The sequence below is a fragment of the Theropithecus gelada genome, chromosome X (assembly GCF_003255815.1).
Source record: "Theropithecus gelada isolate Dixy chromosome X, Tgel_1.0, whole genome shotgun sequence".
In the NCBI taxonomy this organism is placed as follows: domain Eukaryota; kingdom Metazoa; phylum Chordata; class Mammalia; order Primates; family Cercopithecidae; genus Theropithecus; species Theropithecus gelada.
In genome coordinates, this window is record NC_037689.1 from 117,078,261 (window position 1) to 117,091,819 (window position 13,559).

Here is a 13,559-nt window from a genome sequence, read left to right on the forward strand (position 1 = left end):
CCCTAGTGTGTGAGCTGCACAGAGCCAGGCCTATATACGCAGAGCCAGGCCTATATATGTGGAATATACGTGGATACTTTCTGTAGCCTCCAGGCCTCCGTAAGGAAAGGATGCGTGCCCTGATGTCCACACCCTGGCCCTTAGGCAAGCAAAGTTGAGGAAAGTTTGTTTTCCTAAGGGCCACCAGAGTTCTTTAAAGTGACAACTCTCTCTCTTACCCACTTTAATGCTTGGGAGGATGGGAGGCTCCGCTCTCTAGTAGACCCAGGACACAAAATACTCCTTAGTATCTATAGAATGCTTTTTGAGTGATGAAGAATAGTCATATCCATGAATTTGGGGGGATGCTCACATCACAGGAGTAAATGAGAGAAGACACGTGGTGCAAAGTTCTTTTCCTGCCAGAATTAAAACTCACCTGAATCTTGTTCCGCAGGCTCTGGCACTCTACTTTCTCCATCTAATATACTAGATGATAATCAGCTCAACTTAGTTAAATCCATGCTAATAAAGAAAAAGTAGAGGACTTCCTGCACACCTCCACCCCAGGTGGTGGGTATTTCAGGCCCAGATGGAAGAAAGTTGGAGGGGGCGGGCACAGGGGATGGCAACCCACCTAGGAAGATTTCATAGGCTGACGGTGCCTCCCTGAGCCCTTCAAATTACCCATTCGGAAGGCAGCCACCCACTCCTCCTCAGGCAAACCGTGGTGGGCCGCATCACCCAGTGACTTAAGATCAGACCACACAGCCATTCAGCATTTCTTTGAATTTTATTGAAAATTGACATGGACATTAGAAAGGTAGTAAGCTAAACAGTGCTGGTTCTGGGATGTTTCTCCTGGAGAATGAAAGCCCCAGAGGGGCAGTGACTGGTCACACCTTTGAGCAAAAAGAACAAAGGAGAAGAAAGGAAAAACACACACAGATTCTGGAAAACATGCAAAGAGGCTCTCTCAAGAGACACTGAACAGCAGAATGGTGGTGATGATGGTAGGGATCTATGAGAATGAGCACACTCACATGGTATTTTGATGCAAGTTAAACCAATGAATTCAAGGCAGATTTACCAACATCAAAGCTCTCCCTCCAGATCCCAGGTTGAGCAGAAACCTCTCTCAAAACCCCAACTGGTCTCAGAAGGTGGAATGGAGTAATTTTGCCCTCACTAAGCTTAAACCCCCTCCCTTCTCTCCCTTCTCTCCCTTCTCCACCTGAGTGTTAGATAGTGGACACATTTTTCCCCTTTGCTGGAATCTATAGAAGGTCTGTGAATGCTGAAGAAGATAAAAATGTCACTTGACTTTCTCTTCCATATTCAGAAATGTTTTAACAGTGGCCGTAGACAGTCAACCCATCGAACCAGAGAAATGTTTAAAAGAAAAACACAAAACGCAAACAAAACCTTGTGAACAGAACAGTACCTCCACACCCACAGCTGAAGTGTCCTGCCCCAGTCACTTACACTTGGGTGAGTGGTCCTGTAGTTGTTTCTCTGAGGTTACATTTGGTCCATTTTCCAGCTCTGATGGTTCTTTTCCTGCCTTGTTAGTTAGGACAAGACACTTCCATTTAAAATACCATGTGAGTCGGGAAGAGAGCTTCTTGCCTGGACACAGGGACACATGAACACTTGTTGGGTGGTGTGGCGTATGTGCGTGTGCTTGCAGTTTGAGGGGAGAGGGAATTGGTTGATTTCTGATTTGAGACAATATGGAACCCTAACTCTTCTATAATGGCAGTCTTCTCCTTTAGACTTAGTGCAGCTGCTGAAGACAAGATTAAAAAAAGCTGGAGAGGGAGAGAGAAAGAGAAAGAAAACATGAGATTAGCCAAAGAAAGAGGACATTCAAAGTAAGACAGGGGGAGGGGAATGGGCAGTACTGAGGTAGCACAGATTATAGTTTGAGAAGACAGGTTAGAAATGGGGGTCACTGTTGGGCCATCACCACGGGGAAATCTGCTGAGAAGGTTTTAAGAACACCACACACCAGTTTAAAGCTTCTTGTTTTAATTAAAAACAAGCACATTATTAACAGCCACATGTGAATGCCAAATGATTAAAACATAAAAACAAAAACAAGAGCCATCTACACTGCAGCTAGGGAAAGCAAACTTCTTGGCTTAGGAGAAGTGAGGGATGTGTGTACGTGTGTGTGTGTGTGTGTGTGTGTGTATTTCAGAAAAGCCACTCCAGTCTGCGAAAATAAAAGCACAGACCATTGCTAATGACTGGTTTTGTTTCACCAGAAGTAAACAGAGTACTTAGGGTATTTTTTTTTTTAAATAGTAACAGTTGTACTAATTTTTTGTTGTTGTTGTTGAGACGGAGTCTCGCTCTGTCGCCCAGGCTGGAGTGCAGTGGCCGGATCTCAGCTCACTGCAAGCTCCGCCTCCTGGGTTTACGCCATTCTCCTGCCTCAGCCTCCCGAGTAGCTGGGATTACAGGCGCCCACCACCTCACCTGGCTAGTTTTTTTGTATTTTTTTAGTAGAGACGGGGTTTCACTGTGTTAGCCAGAATGGTCTCGATCTCCTGACCTCGTGATCCACCCCTCTCGGCCTCCCAAAGTGCTGGGATTACAGGCTTGAGCCACCGCGCCCGGCCTAGTTGTACTAATTAAAACACCTTTTCATTGAAGAAGGAAAAAATCTTTCTGTCTACAGTGAATAAAGCCACCCAATGAAATACCCATTTTAATGGGCTTGATCAACTTTTTATGTTCACTCATGGGTTTGATTTTTGTTTACCAAACTTCCCTGATTATAATGGTCACCTAGGGAACCTGTTACACACAGTCTCCTGGACCCCGTTCCAGCCTTGCAGCATCACTGGGTTAAGGAGCTGGCCCAGCATGCCTTCATTTTGCCAGCCCTCACCCAATCCATCTTCAGATGTTTTTCTGTGGGAAAAAACCTCGAGGGTCTTCTAATACTAACTATTCAGTTACTCTGAACATCAAAAGGCCTCATATCCAGGAACGTATATAAACAGATTGAATCCCTTTGTGAAATGGATTGGGAGTCAGGAGGCATGAAAATTAGTCTGGCTTCTGCCTGGAAACAGCACTGGGACCTTGCTCAAGTCCCTTCCCTTCTCTGGGCCTTCATTTCCCCTTACGGAGTAACTAGGTTATATCGTCTTACTGACTAAAATGTCTCCCTTAATATAAAACTCCTCTTTAGTTTCTGAAGGTCTCTCCAAGGCTGTGTGGGTCTAATACTTTCGAAGTATTCAGAGCTTCTCAAGCCTTAAGTAGTTAATCTGTACAGAAATGCAAATGAGGGCGCCTCCGGTTTGTAATGCAAATAATTACCGGGCGGCGGGGTCGGGGGTGGTGATTACCAGTTGGTTTTTTAAGCGTGAATTTCTGGGAAAGCAGCTCTGAAGCTGGACATAGAATCATCAAAGTTGCAAATACGAAGCCTTTCCCAGGGAGACCTGACAGGCCTAACTCAGCATCTCTCTGAGCTACTGGCTGAGTATCTGAGCAGATTTTTTTTTTTTTTTTTTTTGGTTGTTGGTTTGTTTCTACCTCCAAGCATATGGTCTTCAAAACAATACTCCACTGTAACTTGAATTTTCCCAAGAAACTGGCTTGTGCTTTGGCAGCATCACCTTTATACTTGCTCTGGTCACTCACCAATCAGTAGAGCACCAGACGGTACACAGCAAACCTACACTCTTGCTTTGCCAACAACAAAAAAGGAAGTACGTGCATATGTTTGCTTTTCATTTTTTTCTTTTTGCTTCCTACTATGATCTATAATCGAAGCGAGAAATCCCCTTCCCCTTCTCAATACTTCAAAAAGGCCTGGAAATTTGGCATAACCTTGTTTGACTGTGTGCTTTGAAAGTAAGTGATCAAAAAAAGAAACTCTAAAAAAAAAAAATAGAAGGTGGTCATGGTCAGTGCCAGTGGGTCTGGGAGGCAGGAGCAAGTTGCGGAACTCAAAAAGAAGTGAGCTTGAAGTACATGGCAGGGTAGGGGTGGGGGGCCTGGCTGCCTGGCACCCCAAAGGAAAGCTGTCAGTTAAAATAGAAACCTCGGCTTAAAAGGCTAAATGGAGTCCAGTCCAGCTGTAGCGGGGAATACTATTCAGTACACAGCCATGGATTACTGCAAAGGAAGGGCAGAGAGACGGCACGTTAGCCACAGATCATTGCCAGGTCAACTCCATCTCTCACACTGTCACTGGCCAAACACCAAAGGCCACTGTGCCTCATAACCCTAACAAGGGAGGGCTCTCTACTTCACAGAGGTTCCCAAAGCCACTATCAGATGGGACCCATGATAAAAACTAGGGCTGGAATATTTTTAAACTCTCAACTCCTTAAATTGGAAAGCAAGTTAAGGGCCTTCCAAGGTGTAACACCTCTTTTCTTCTCTCCAGCCGATAGTCTCATCTCTTCTTATTGAGGGATGCATGCAAAATGCATGTTAAAAATCATCATGACGTTCACCAAATGAACTACAAGACTCATCAGAGCAAACCCCCAAACACTTGATTCTTTTGACAGCTCAGTTTTCCAGTCTACAAAGTGGGATTTATTATTCCTGCTACTGGCCTCACCCTATTGGGACAGTGTGGAGCCCTTCCGGAAATTACCCCTGAGATGCTGAAATACCTCACAAGAAGAACTCAGTAAGGCTATCATTCAAGACTCTAGGCTGGTAATAATATGTAAGTTTATTCTCCCTTTTGCATCTGTGGGATACCCAGAGTTAGAGAGAGGGGAAACGTCTGCTATTTTCTCCAGCAGTTGTGTTTTATGGGAAGGGCTTGGTGTAAATAAATGCGTTACAGATTTTGAGCACAGCTTGAGTGCAGTTACTTCGAGTGAATGAAAACTGGAAAGGGCTGGACTCAAAGGTTAGACGGAAAAGGCGCCAAAGGCTCTCCTTTTGAAACTCTCTAAGAAGTGGCTGCGGCTCCTGAGGATGAGGGTGGGGTGGGCCAGGGAAGACTAGTGACTGGGATACAGGAGACCAAGGGGGCAGCTGTGCTTATTGGTGCTTACCCAGCCATGGTGGATGCAAATACCTCAGGGAAAACTAACAGCAACCAGAACTGGAACAGGGGAGCTGCTGGGGAAGAGTAGCAGATGGGCCCCCTGACCATGTCACACCTCTGGCAAAGATGTGGGGGAAGACAGGGGGGATGGCTGGGGGTGCTGGGAGGGGGACTGGGATGCAGGATGCATCTGCGAGCCACATGACTGTTGGCTTCTTGACCAGCGGCCAGACATCGCCCTCAGATTCTCAGGTTTCTATAAACCTTGGCAGGAAGAGAGGAGAGGGCCTGGGTTGGACTGTATGCCCCCCAGGCATGTTAAGGGGGAAGTTAGAGAAAGGGAGGCCCAGCTCTGTTGCGCAGGAAAAGGGTGTCTACAGGAAGCCCAAACTGAAAATGAAAAGAGAAGCTGAGTTAATGAATGGATAGATTAATGTACCAAAAAAAAAAAAGAAAAAAATAGTCAGAAGAAAATTAAGTCATGAGGACTAATGGCTAAATTAGAATTTAGCTATGTTAGATGGTCTTAAGGTCTTATTGCATTGGCTCCAGGGAACATGCTTTCTAATACACTCCACACACACTCCCACATGATGGCAGCAGTGGCATTAGCCAGCAAAATAATGATCAACAACCACAAAAATACATTTTATCTCTTTTTTTTTTTTTTGAGATGGAGTTTCAGTCTTTCACCCAGGCTGGAGTGCAGTGGCGCGATCTTGGCTCACTGCCACCTCCATCTTCCAACTTCAAGCGATTCTCCTGCCTCAGCCTCCCGAGTAGGTGGGATTACAGGCACTTGCCACCATGCCCAGCTAATTTTTGTATTTTCAGTAGAGACAGGGTTTCACCATGTTGGCCAGGCTGGTCTCGAACTCCTGACCTCAAGTGATCCGCCCACCTCAGCCTCCCAAAGTGCCGGGATTACTGGTGTGAGGCACTGAGCCCGCCCTATCTCTTCTTAATGACTAGGTCCTGACTAATGTCTCCCCTCCCCCGCCCCCCACACCACCACCCAATACCTTGTACAGGAATACCTTCTGCAAATCTCTAAGTGGCCTCAGGCCACCGGATAGAGCCCCAGGCTCTAGCCACTGCATTTCCTGTCCCATAAGGAAAGCAGAGGAGGCTGAGGTTTCACCGCAGGAGGCCCTCAGAGCTGTCCTAGTCAGCTAACTGATACTCTGGGGCAAGACCTGTTTGCAGAGCATATGAGGATGGTTGCTGGTTGCTGAACTCTGCTCTAGGGTCCAGACCACAGTTAACTGAAAACATGAACTATGGAAACCCATCATTGGTTTGTGCTTAAATAATACTTTCACCTCTCTTCCATGTAAGTTTCATTCCTGTGACAAATATACGACAAGTAGGACTGATCCCCATTATACACATGAGTAGACCGAGAAACACAGAGAAGTCAATAGACTTGCCTGTGGCCGCAAAAGAGTCACAGCTGGGCCCAGAGCTGGTGTGTGTGTGTGTGTGTGTGTGTGTGTGTGTGTGTCTGTGTATTTTTATTTTTATTTCTTTTGGGACGGAGTCTTGCTCTGTCACCCAGGCTGGAGTGCAATGGTGCGATCTTGGTTCACTGCAACCTCCGCCTCCCAGGATCAAGCGATTCTCCTGCCTCAGCCTCCCAAGTAGCTGGGATTACGGGCGCCCGCCACCATGCCCGTCTAATTTTGTATTTTTAGTAGAGACGGGGTTTCACCATGTTGGCCAGGCTGGTCTCGAACTCCTGACCTCGGGTGATCCGCCTGCCTCGGCCTTCCAAAGTGCTAGGATTATAGGCACGAGCCTCTGCGCCCGGCGCCAGAGCTGTTGTTTATTTAAGACTATCACATGCAATGTCCCTGAGAATTCCTTGGCTATAGATCTAAGCCCCTATTTATTACCCGATGAATAAATTTATCCCATTAAATAAAGACTATTAGATATCTGTCAGGGATAGAAGTATGGGCATAAATGAGTATGTTTTACAGTCACTTCCTCAAAGGGAATATACTCCCATACATACACTTTGAAGGTATACACACGCTGATGTGAATGGTCATTTATATCAGAAATTAGGAGTTCTGCCACCAACTCACCATGTGGTCCTTGGTAAATTCCTTAAATTCTCTGCTCCTCCATTTACTCTCTTTACTCTCTCTCTCTCTCTTTTTTTTTTTGAGATGGAGTCTTGGTCTGTTGCCCAGGCTGGAGTGCAATGGTGTGGTCTCAGCTCACTGCAACCTCCACCTCTCGGGTTCAAGCGATTCTCCTGCCTCAGTCTCTAGAGTAGCTGGTATTACAGGCACCTGCCACCACGCCCAGCTAATTTTTATATTTTTAGTAGAGATGGGGTTTCACCATGTTGGCCAGGCTGGTCTCAAACTCCTGACCTCAGGTGATCTGCCCGCCTTGGCCTCCCAAAGTGCTGGGATTACAGGCGTGAGCCACCATGCCCGGCCAACTCTCTTTAAAACAAAACAAAACAAAAAAATAGAGACGGGGTTTCACCATGTTGCCCAGGCTGGTCTCCAACTCCTGGGCTCAAGTGATCCTCCCACCTCAGCCTCCCAAAGCGCTAGGATTACAGGAGTGAGCCACCTCACCTAGCCTCCATTTACTCATCCTGCAAACTGGGGATTATTCCTTCTCTACCTCACAGACCTGTTGTAAGTATAAAATGAGATATCATATCAAAAAACCCCCAAAACCAAAAACAACAACAACAACAACAAAACCACTTTGGAAAGTAATAAAAGCTATACAAATGCTCATATCTTATTTTTATTCTTTGTCTACTTCCTAGGGGAAGAGTAACCTAAAAAACACTGCAATGGCCTATGTTCTAGGTTTCATGGGAAGGCTGATATATTTTGATGTGTGTATACTGTCCATATACTGTGTACTCCTAAGGACCAATAACGACTGAGATAGAGTATCTGCAACTATGTGGGGGGTCACAAATGAATCGCTTTTACAAATGCAGAGAGCTATAAGTAGCGCCTCAAGCAATTTCAAAATGTGGAGGCACAGTAAGCCTCACTCTGCCTGCATTCTAGGTGGCCTTTGTGATCCACCCCTTGAATGAGGGCTTTGAGGAGGGGACGGGTTGCCTTTGCTGCTTTCAGATCCTGGGGGGGCCAAAGCCTCCTGTGACCAAGCAGTTGGTCTGGAACTGCTTTCGTGGTCTGCCAGGGAGAAGCCTGCCAGGAAGAGCCAACCTACGTGGGGTTGGGGTTGGCTGTTCCAGGTGTTTACCAATTGCCTCTCACTTGTAAAGTGTAGCTTTAATTATAGTTTTGCCAGAATTCATTTTAGGAATGGCCACTAATACTGATTTACTTGGGGAAACCTGTATGCAATTGTGTCAAGCCATGTGCCGTGAAACCTGAATTAACTGAAATCTCATTAACTAGAATACATATTTCCTGCTCACCTCATTAAAAATGGGGGAACAAAGAACATAACACATGAACCAAGTTCTTATTACATGTCAGACACTTCGCTAGGCACTGGAACTACATACAGTGCAAGGAAGGGACAGACATTCTAGGAACTGTCTTCCTAAATGGAAATCTGCTGTTTAATTCCAATCAACTAGCAGGGGCTCCAAGACTTGCTGTTAAGCCAGACAGTAAATCAAGTCATTGTTCTTTTAAGATTGTTTCCTTTGGCCCGGTTTCATGGGCCTTATGTTGCAGAAACCTCTATGGACTTCCTCTTCAGGATTTGCTTCCAAGCAGGATGTTTTGCCAGCTGCCCTGAGTCCCCAGTGCAATAGCTGCGGCAATCAGTTTGGTGACTAACAGCAGGTTCTCCATTTAAATCATAAACTACATGGGTGAGTGGGGAAAAGTCTTTTCTATATTTTATATTCCCCGATCCAAACAAACCAAATGTAAAAGGGCATTTATGAGACAACCGGGATGCTTCAAACACTGACTAGACATTTCATGTTAATGAATTATTGTTCATTTTGTAGGTGTGATAATGGTGGGGTTGTGGTTATGTTTTTTTTTAAGAATCGTTATCTCTTGGAGATATATACTAAAGTATTCACAGATAAAAGGATATAGTTTTGCTTTATAATAATTCAGCAGGTCTGTGGTAATTGATGAAACAAGACTGGGCATACGTTTATGGTTGTTTGGGGGCTGGGCTCTGGGCTGAACTGTATTATCCTCTCTTATTTTGCTCATGTTTTAAAGTTTCCATGGTAAAGTTTAAAAAAAAAAAAAAACCCTTGGTTGGGTGCAGTGGCTCACACCTGTAATCTCAGCACTTTGGGAGGCCAAGGTAGGCAGATCACCTGAGGTCAGAAGTTTGAGACCAGCCTGGCCAACATGGTAAAACCCGGTCTCTACTAAAAATACAAAAATTAGCCAGGAATAGTGGCACATGCCTATAATCCCAGCTACTTGGGAGGCTGAGGCATGAGAATTGCTTGAACCCAGGAGGCGGAGGTTGCAGGGAGCTGGGATTGTGCCACTGCACTCCAGCCTTGGCGACAGAGTGAGACTCTGTCTCAAAAAAAGAAACAAACGGAAATAACCCTAATTATGTTAAATTAAAAATGTTTGTATTTCCTTTCCATCCACTACCTGAGTCTAGTAGAGGAGATAGAAGGTCCTTAATCCCTGCTTTCAGTCTCTCTATAAACTATGTGATACTTTATAAACTTTTATTAATACAACATCTAGCACTGAGGAATCCTTACCTGCTGATCTCCTTATAAGAGGTTTTCATGAGGCCAGTACTTGTAGGATTAAATGTAAGGAATTCTCTGTAATTTCTAAGATCTCTTCATTTTCTTCCACTTTTATTATAGGTTTTTGTTTTGTTTTTTTGAGACGGAGTTTCACTCTTGTTGCCCAGGCTGGAGTGCAATTGCGTGATTTCAGCTCACCGCAACCTCTGCCTCCCAGGTTCAAGCGATTCTCCTGCCTCAGCCTCCCGAGTAGCTGGGATTACAGGCATGCACCACCATGCTTGGCTAATTTTGTATTTTTACTAGAGACAGGGTTTCTCCATGTTGGTCAGGCTGGTCTCGAACTCCCGACCTCAGGTGATCCACCCGCCTCGGCCTCCCAAAGTGCTAGGATTACAGGCGTGAGCCACTGCTCTCAGCCTTATTATGGTTTTGAGGGGTACAGTCAAAGGAAATTTGAGAACTTGAACCCCTGAGATAAGAAAGTGCCACCAGCAGGAAACAGAGAAGTGAGTTTCCACTGACTCTGGACATTCTCAAACCTGATGCAGGGAGATGGGAGAGGGTTGATGCTGACTGTGACACTGCAGGACAGGGCTTGTGAAACCCAAAGTTTCTCTCATCACTATGGTTTCATTAATTTTGAAAATGATGGTTATAGCTCCTTTTGTTTTTGAGATGGAGTTTCACTCTTGTTGCCCAGGCTGGAGTACAATGGTGTGATCTCGGCTCACTGCAACCTCCGCCTCCCGGGTTCAAGTGATTCTCCTGTCTCGGCCTCCCAAGTAGCTAGGATTACAGGCCTGTGCCTCCACGCCCGGCTAATTTTTTTTGTATTTTTAGTAGAGATGGGGCTTCACCATGTTAGCCAGGATGGTCTCAATCTTCCGATCTCAGGTGATCTGCCCTCCTCGGCCTCCGAAAGTGCTGGGATTACAGGTCTGTGAGCCACAGTGCCCGGCCCGATTATGGCTCTTTAAGAAAAAAACTGCCCACACTGAAACCTCAAATACTGATCACAGGATCCACCTGTGTTACCCAGCTGTTCTAGCAGCGAAAGTCTGAAAACGACCCCTCATTTTAATCAGGCAGGCAGGCATTCCACATGTACACTTGAAACCACACTAGACTATTTCTGCATATTATAAGTCACGAGAGAAAACCAGCTAGACCAATGAAGCAGCTTCTTCTATGATTAGATGCTTGTGTTGGGGGTGCGGGATTGGGGGAGATATGTTCTAGAAGCCACTGCCAGTTCTATGTAGAGTTAATCAAGCTTACCAGGACCCTGGGTCTCATGCAGCATGCAGCAAACAGCAGAGTTAACTGTAAAACAGTAAGAGCTGATGAAGATGGAGTGAGCATGAGGAGAAATCAAATATTATGACTTGACACAAACAATGAAGGGTTAGAGGTCAAAGGTGGTTAGGAGTAGCAGGAAGGGGAAGTGGGAAGGGTGGACTGGTAGGAACCCCTGAAACACTGATACTCTTTTTTTTTTTTTTTTTTTTAAGTCAGGGTCTCCCTCTGTTGCCCAGACTGGAGTGCAGTGGTGCAATCACGGCTCACTGCAGCCTCAACCTCCCAGGTTCAAGCAATTCTCCCACCTCAGCCTCCTGAGTAGCTGGGATGATAGGCAAGTGCCACCAGGCCCAGCTAATGTTTAATTTTTTTTTTTTTTTGTAGAGACAGGGGCCTCACTATGTTGCCCAGGCTAATCTCAAACTCCTAGACTCAAGCAATCCTTTGCGTTGGCCTCCCAAAGTATTGGGATTACAAGCGTGAGCCACCGCGGCTGGCCAATACTTTCTTAATCTCTTTAGGGGCAGCTAAAGGAAATTCTGAATATGTGACTCTTAGATCCAACCACCATCTCTCAAGAAGAAATACTACTACCACCATTTCTGCCCTCAAAACTCACTACCATGACTATGGGAGGAGGGTAGCACAGGTCTAACAGTGGCTCTTCCAGAAGTTAACCAATTGCTCATGAAATTACATAAGAAGCCAAAACCCAGGGCCACTTCTGCATCTGGAAGTACGGAAGAAGACAGGTCATTCTGTCAGGCCCTTATTGCTAATATGAGGTGCCACATGCCAGCAGGGTTTTCACCCATTTCAGAATTGGAAAGGAGCACTGTCACCAACCCCAAATATTCCTGGAGAGTAGAGAGGGGTATCTCCCTCTTGGGGTCTCCTGCCTGGGGTGGGAGAAGTCAGTCAGTAAGGGCAACAAGGGGAAAGCTTGATGTGAGAAGAACTTTTACTGAACATCTGAATAGGGAATATTTATAGTTTCAATGTAGCCTGAACAAACCAATTCCTAACTCCCACAAGCAGGCTATGGAACTGCCCCAGGTACTGAGTTAACAAATACCACAGGACTATGAAGGCAGCCGTTATAGCTGGATGACAAATTTAGATTTTTCTGATCTTAAAAATAGGAATTCATTCCTGCTGGTGCAACTAATACACCACGACAGATAAGTGAATACAGTACAGGGTGTGTCCAAAGAGACTTTTTTTCTGGCTAGTTGAACTTTATCCATCAGGTAATACCAAAAAAGTTCATTCATCAGTGAATTTGACATATAGTATTAAGATTCAGTAAGAAAAATTTCTGGACTAATTGGTGAAGATGTTCTTGTTTTCTTTTTTTTTCTTTTTTTAGACAAAGTCTCACTCTGTCACCCAGGCTGGAGTGCAGTGGCACGATCTTGGCTGTGCAACCTCCACCTCCCAGGCTCAAGTGATTCTCCTGCCTTAGCCTCCTGAGTAGCTGGGACTACAGGTGTGGGCCATCACACCCAGCTAATTTTTGTATTTTTAGTAGAGACGGGGTTTCGCCATGTTGCCCAGGCTGGTCTCAAACTCCTGACCTCAGGTGATCTGCCTGCCTCAGCTTCCCCAAGTGCTGGGATTACAGGCGTGAGCCACTGTACCCAGCCAAGATGTTTAAATTACGCATTTGAATAAAGAGTAATTGGATTGCAAAGCTGAGTGCCTTCAAATATAACATATTTTACTGTTAAGCAAAAGTTACCATGTTATTCCTAAGTGATAAGCCAGAGGAAAGGAAGGTGTTTCTTCCTTCTGGCAAAAATATCCCATAGTTAAGTCCAGGAACAAATGGCTGAAAACAGAAGGCAATGATCATGGACACCTTTTGGATCCTCAGTACCCTTTAGTAAAGACACTGCTAAACAGTCCACCTGGGAACACCTCAACCCACACTGCACAAACAACTGCAGGGCACAAGGGCACCACAGGAGTTTTTCTAGATCCCGTTGAAATACTTTTCTCTGGTTCTAGGATGAGGAATTGATAACTTCAGCAAGCAGAGACTGGGGTTGGGTGAGGATTATTGACCCACATGGTATCTAGGAGTCACTGTTCTAATACCAGGGGAGATAAGAAGTCTTAAAATCATTCCACAGATTGAGGATGGGGCACATGCAGCATACACTGACATCTGAGGGCTCCCCTGTTAAGTTCTCAGCACCCCAGGCTGGGCAGAACTAAGCCAGCAGGGAGGGATCACAAAGAGGTAGGAAATCAGGGCTGGGCTGCAGCCTTCAGTGGCAGCAGTTAAATTCTGTTGCCTGCAGCAAGTAAGAACTGAGGCAGGGTGAGGGTGGGACTATGGCCAAGGAGAGATGAGCAACCTCAGATATAGGGCAGGGGTGGGGAGAGAGTGCACTGAGTTTCTGCTAAAGGCTCTCTCTTTCTTCCACTACCCTGTATCTGCACTTCTTTTTTTTTTCTTTTCGAGACAGAGTCTCAATCTGTTGCCCAGGCTGGAGTGCAGTGGTGCGATCTTAGCTCACTGCAACCTCCGCCTCCTCG

At 45.6% G+C, this 13,559-nt stretch overlaps 1 protein-coding gene across 6 annotated transcripts in view; it reads right to left on the minus strand.

Annotated features, from left to right (window-relative positions):
- Positions 1-756: 756 nt before the first annotated feature.
- The window catches only part of SEPT6 (septin 6), a 79,206-nt gene continuing 66,403 nt past the window's right edge, over positions 757-13,559 (minus strand). The window contains exons 10-11 of one of the 6 annotated variants that reach the window (XM_025371698.1): positions 10,995-11,039; positions 757-1,790 (exon numbers count right to left, since the gene is read on the minus strand). In XM_025371698.1, the coding sequence (XP_025227483.1) occupies positions 11,036-11,039 (4 nt within the window). In that variant the 3' untranslated portion in view covers positions 757-1,790; positions 10,995-11,035. Of the gene's footprint in view, positions 1,791-3,518; positions 4,120-4,657; positions 5,405-10,994; positions 11,040-13,559 lie in introns of those variants that run through there. The other 5 variants (XM_025371697.1, XM_025371693.1, XM_025371696.1 and 2 more) reach the window with 5 other exon arrangements.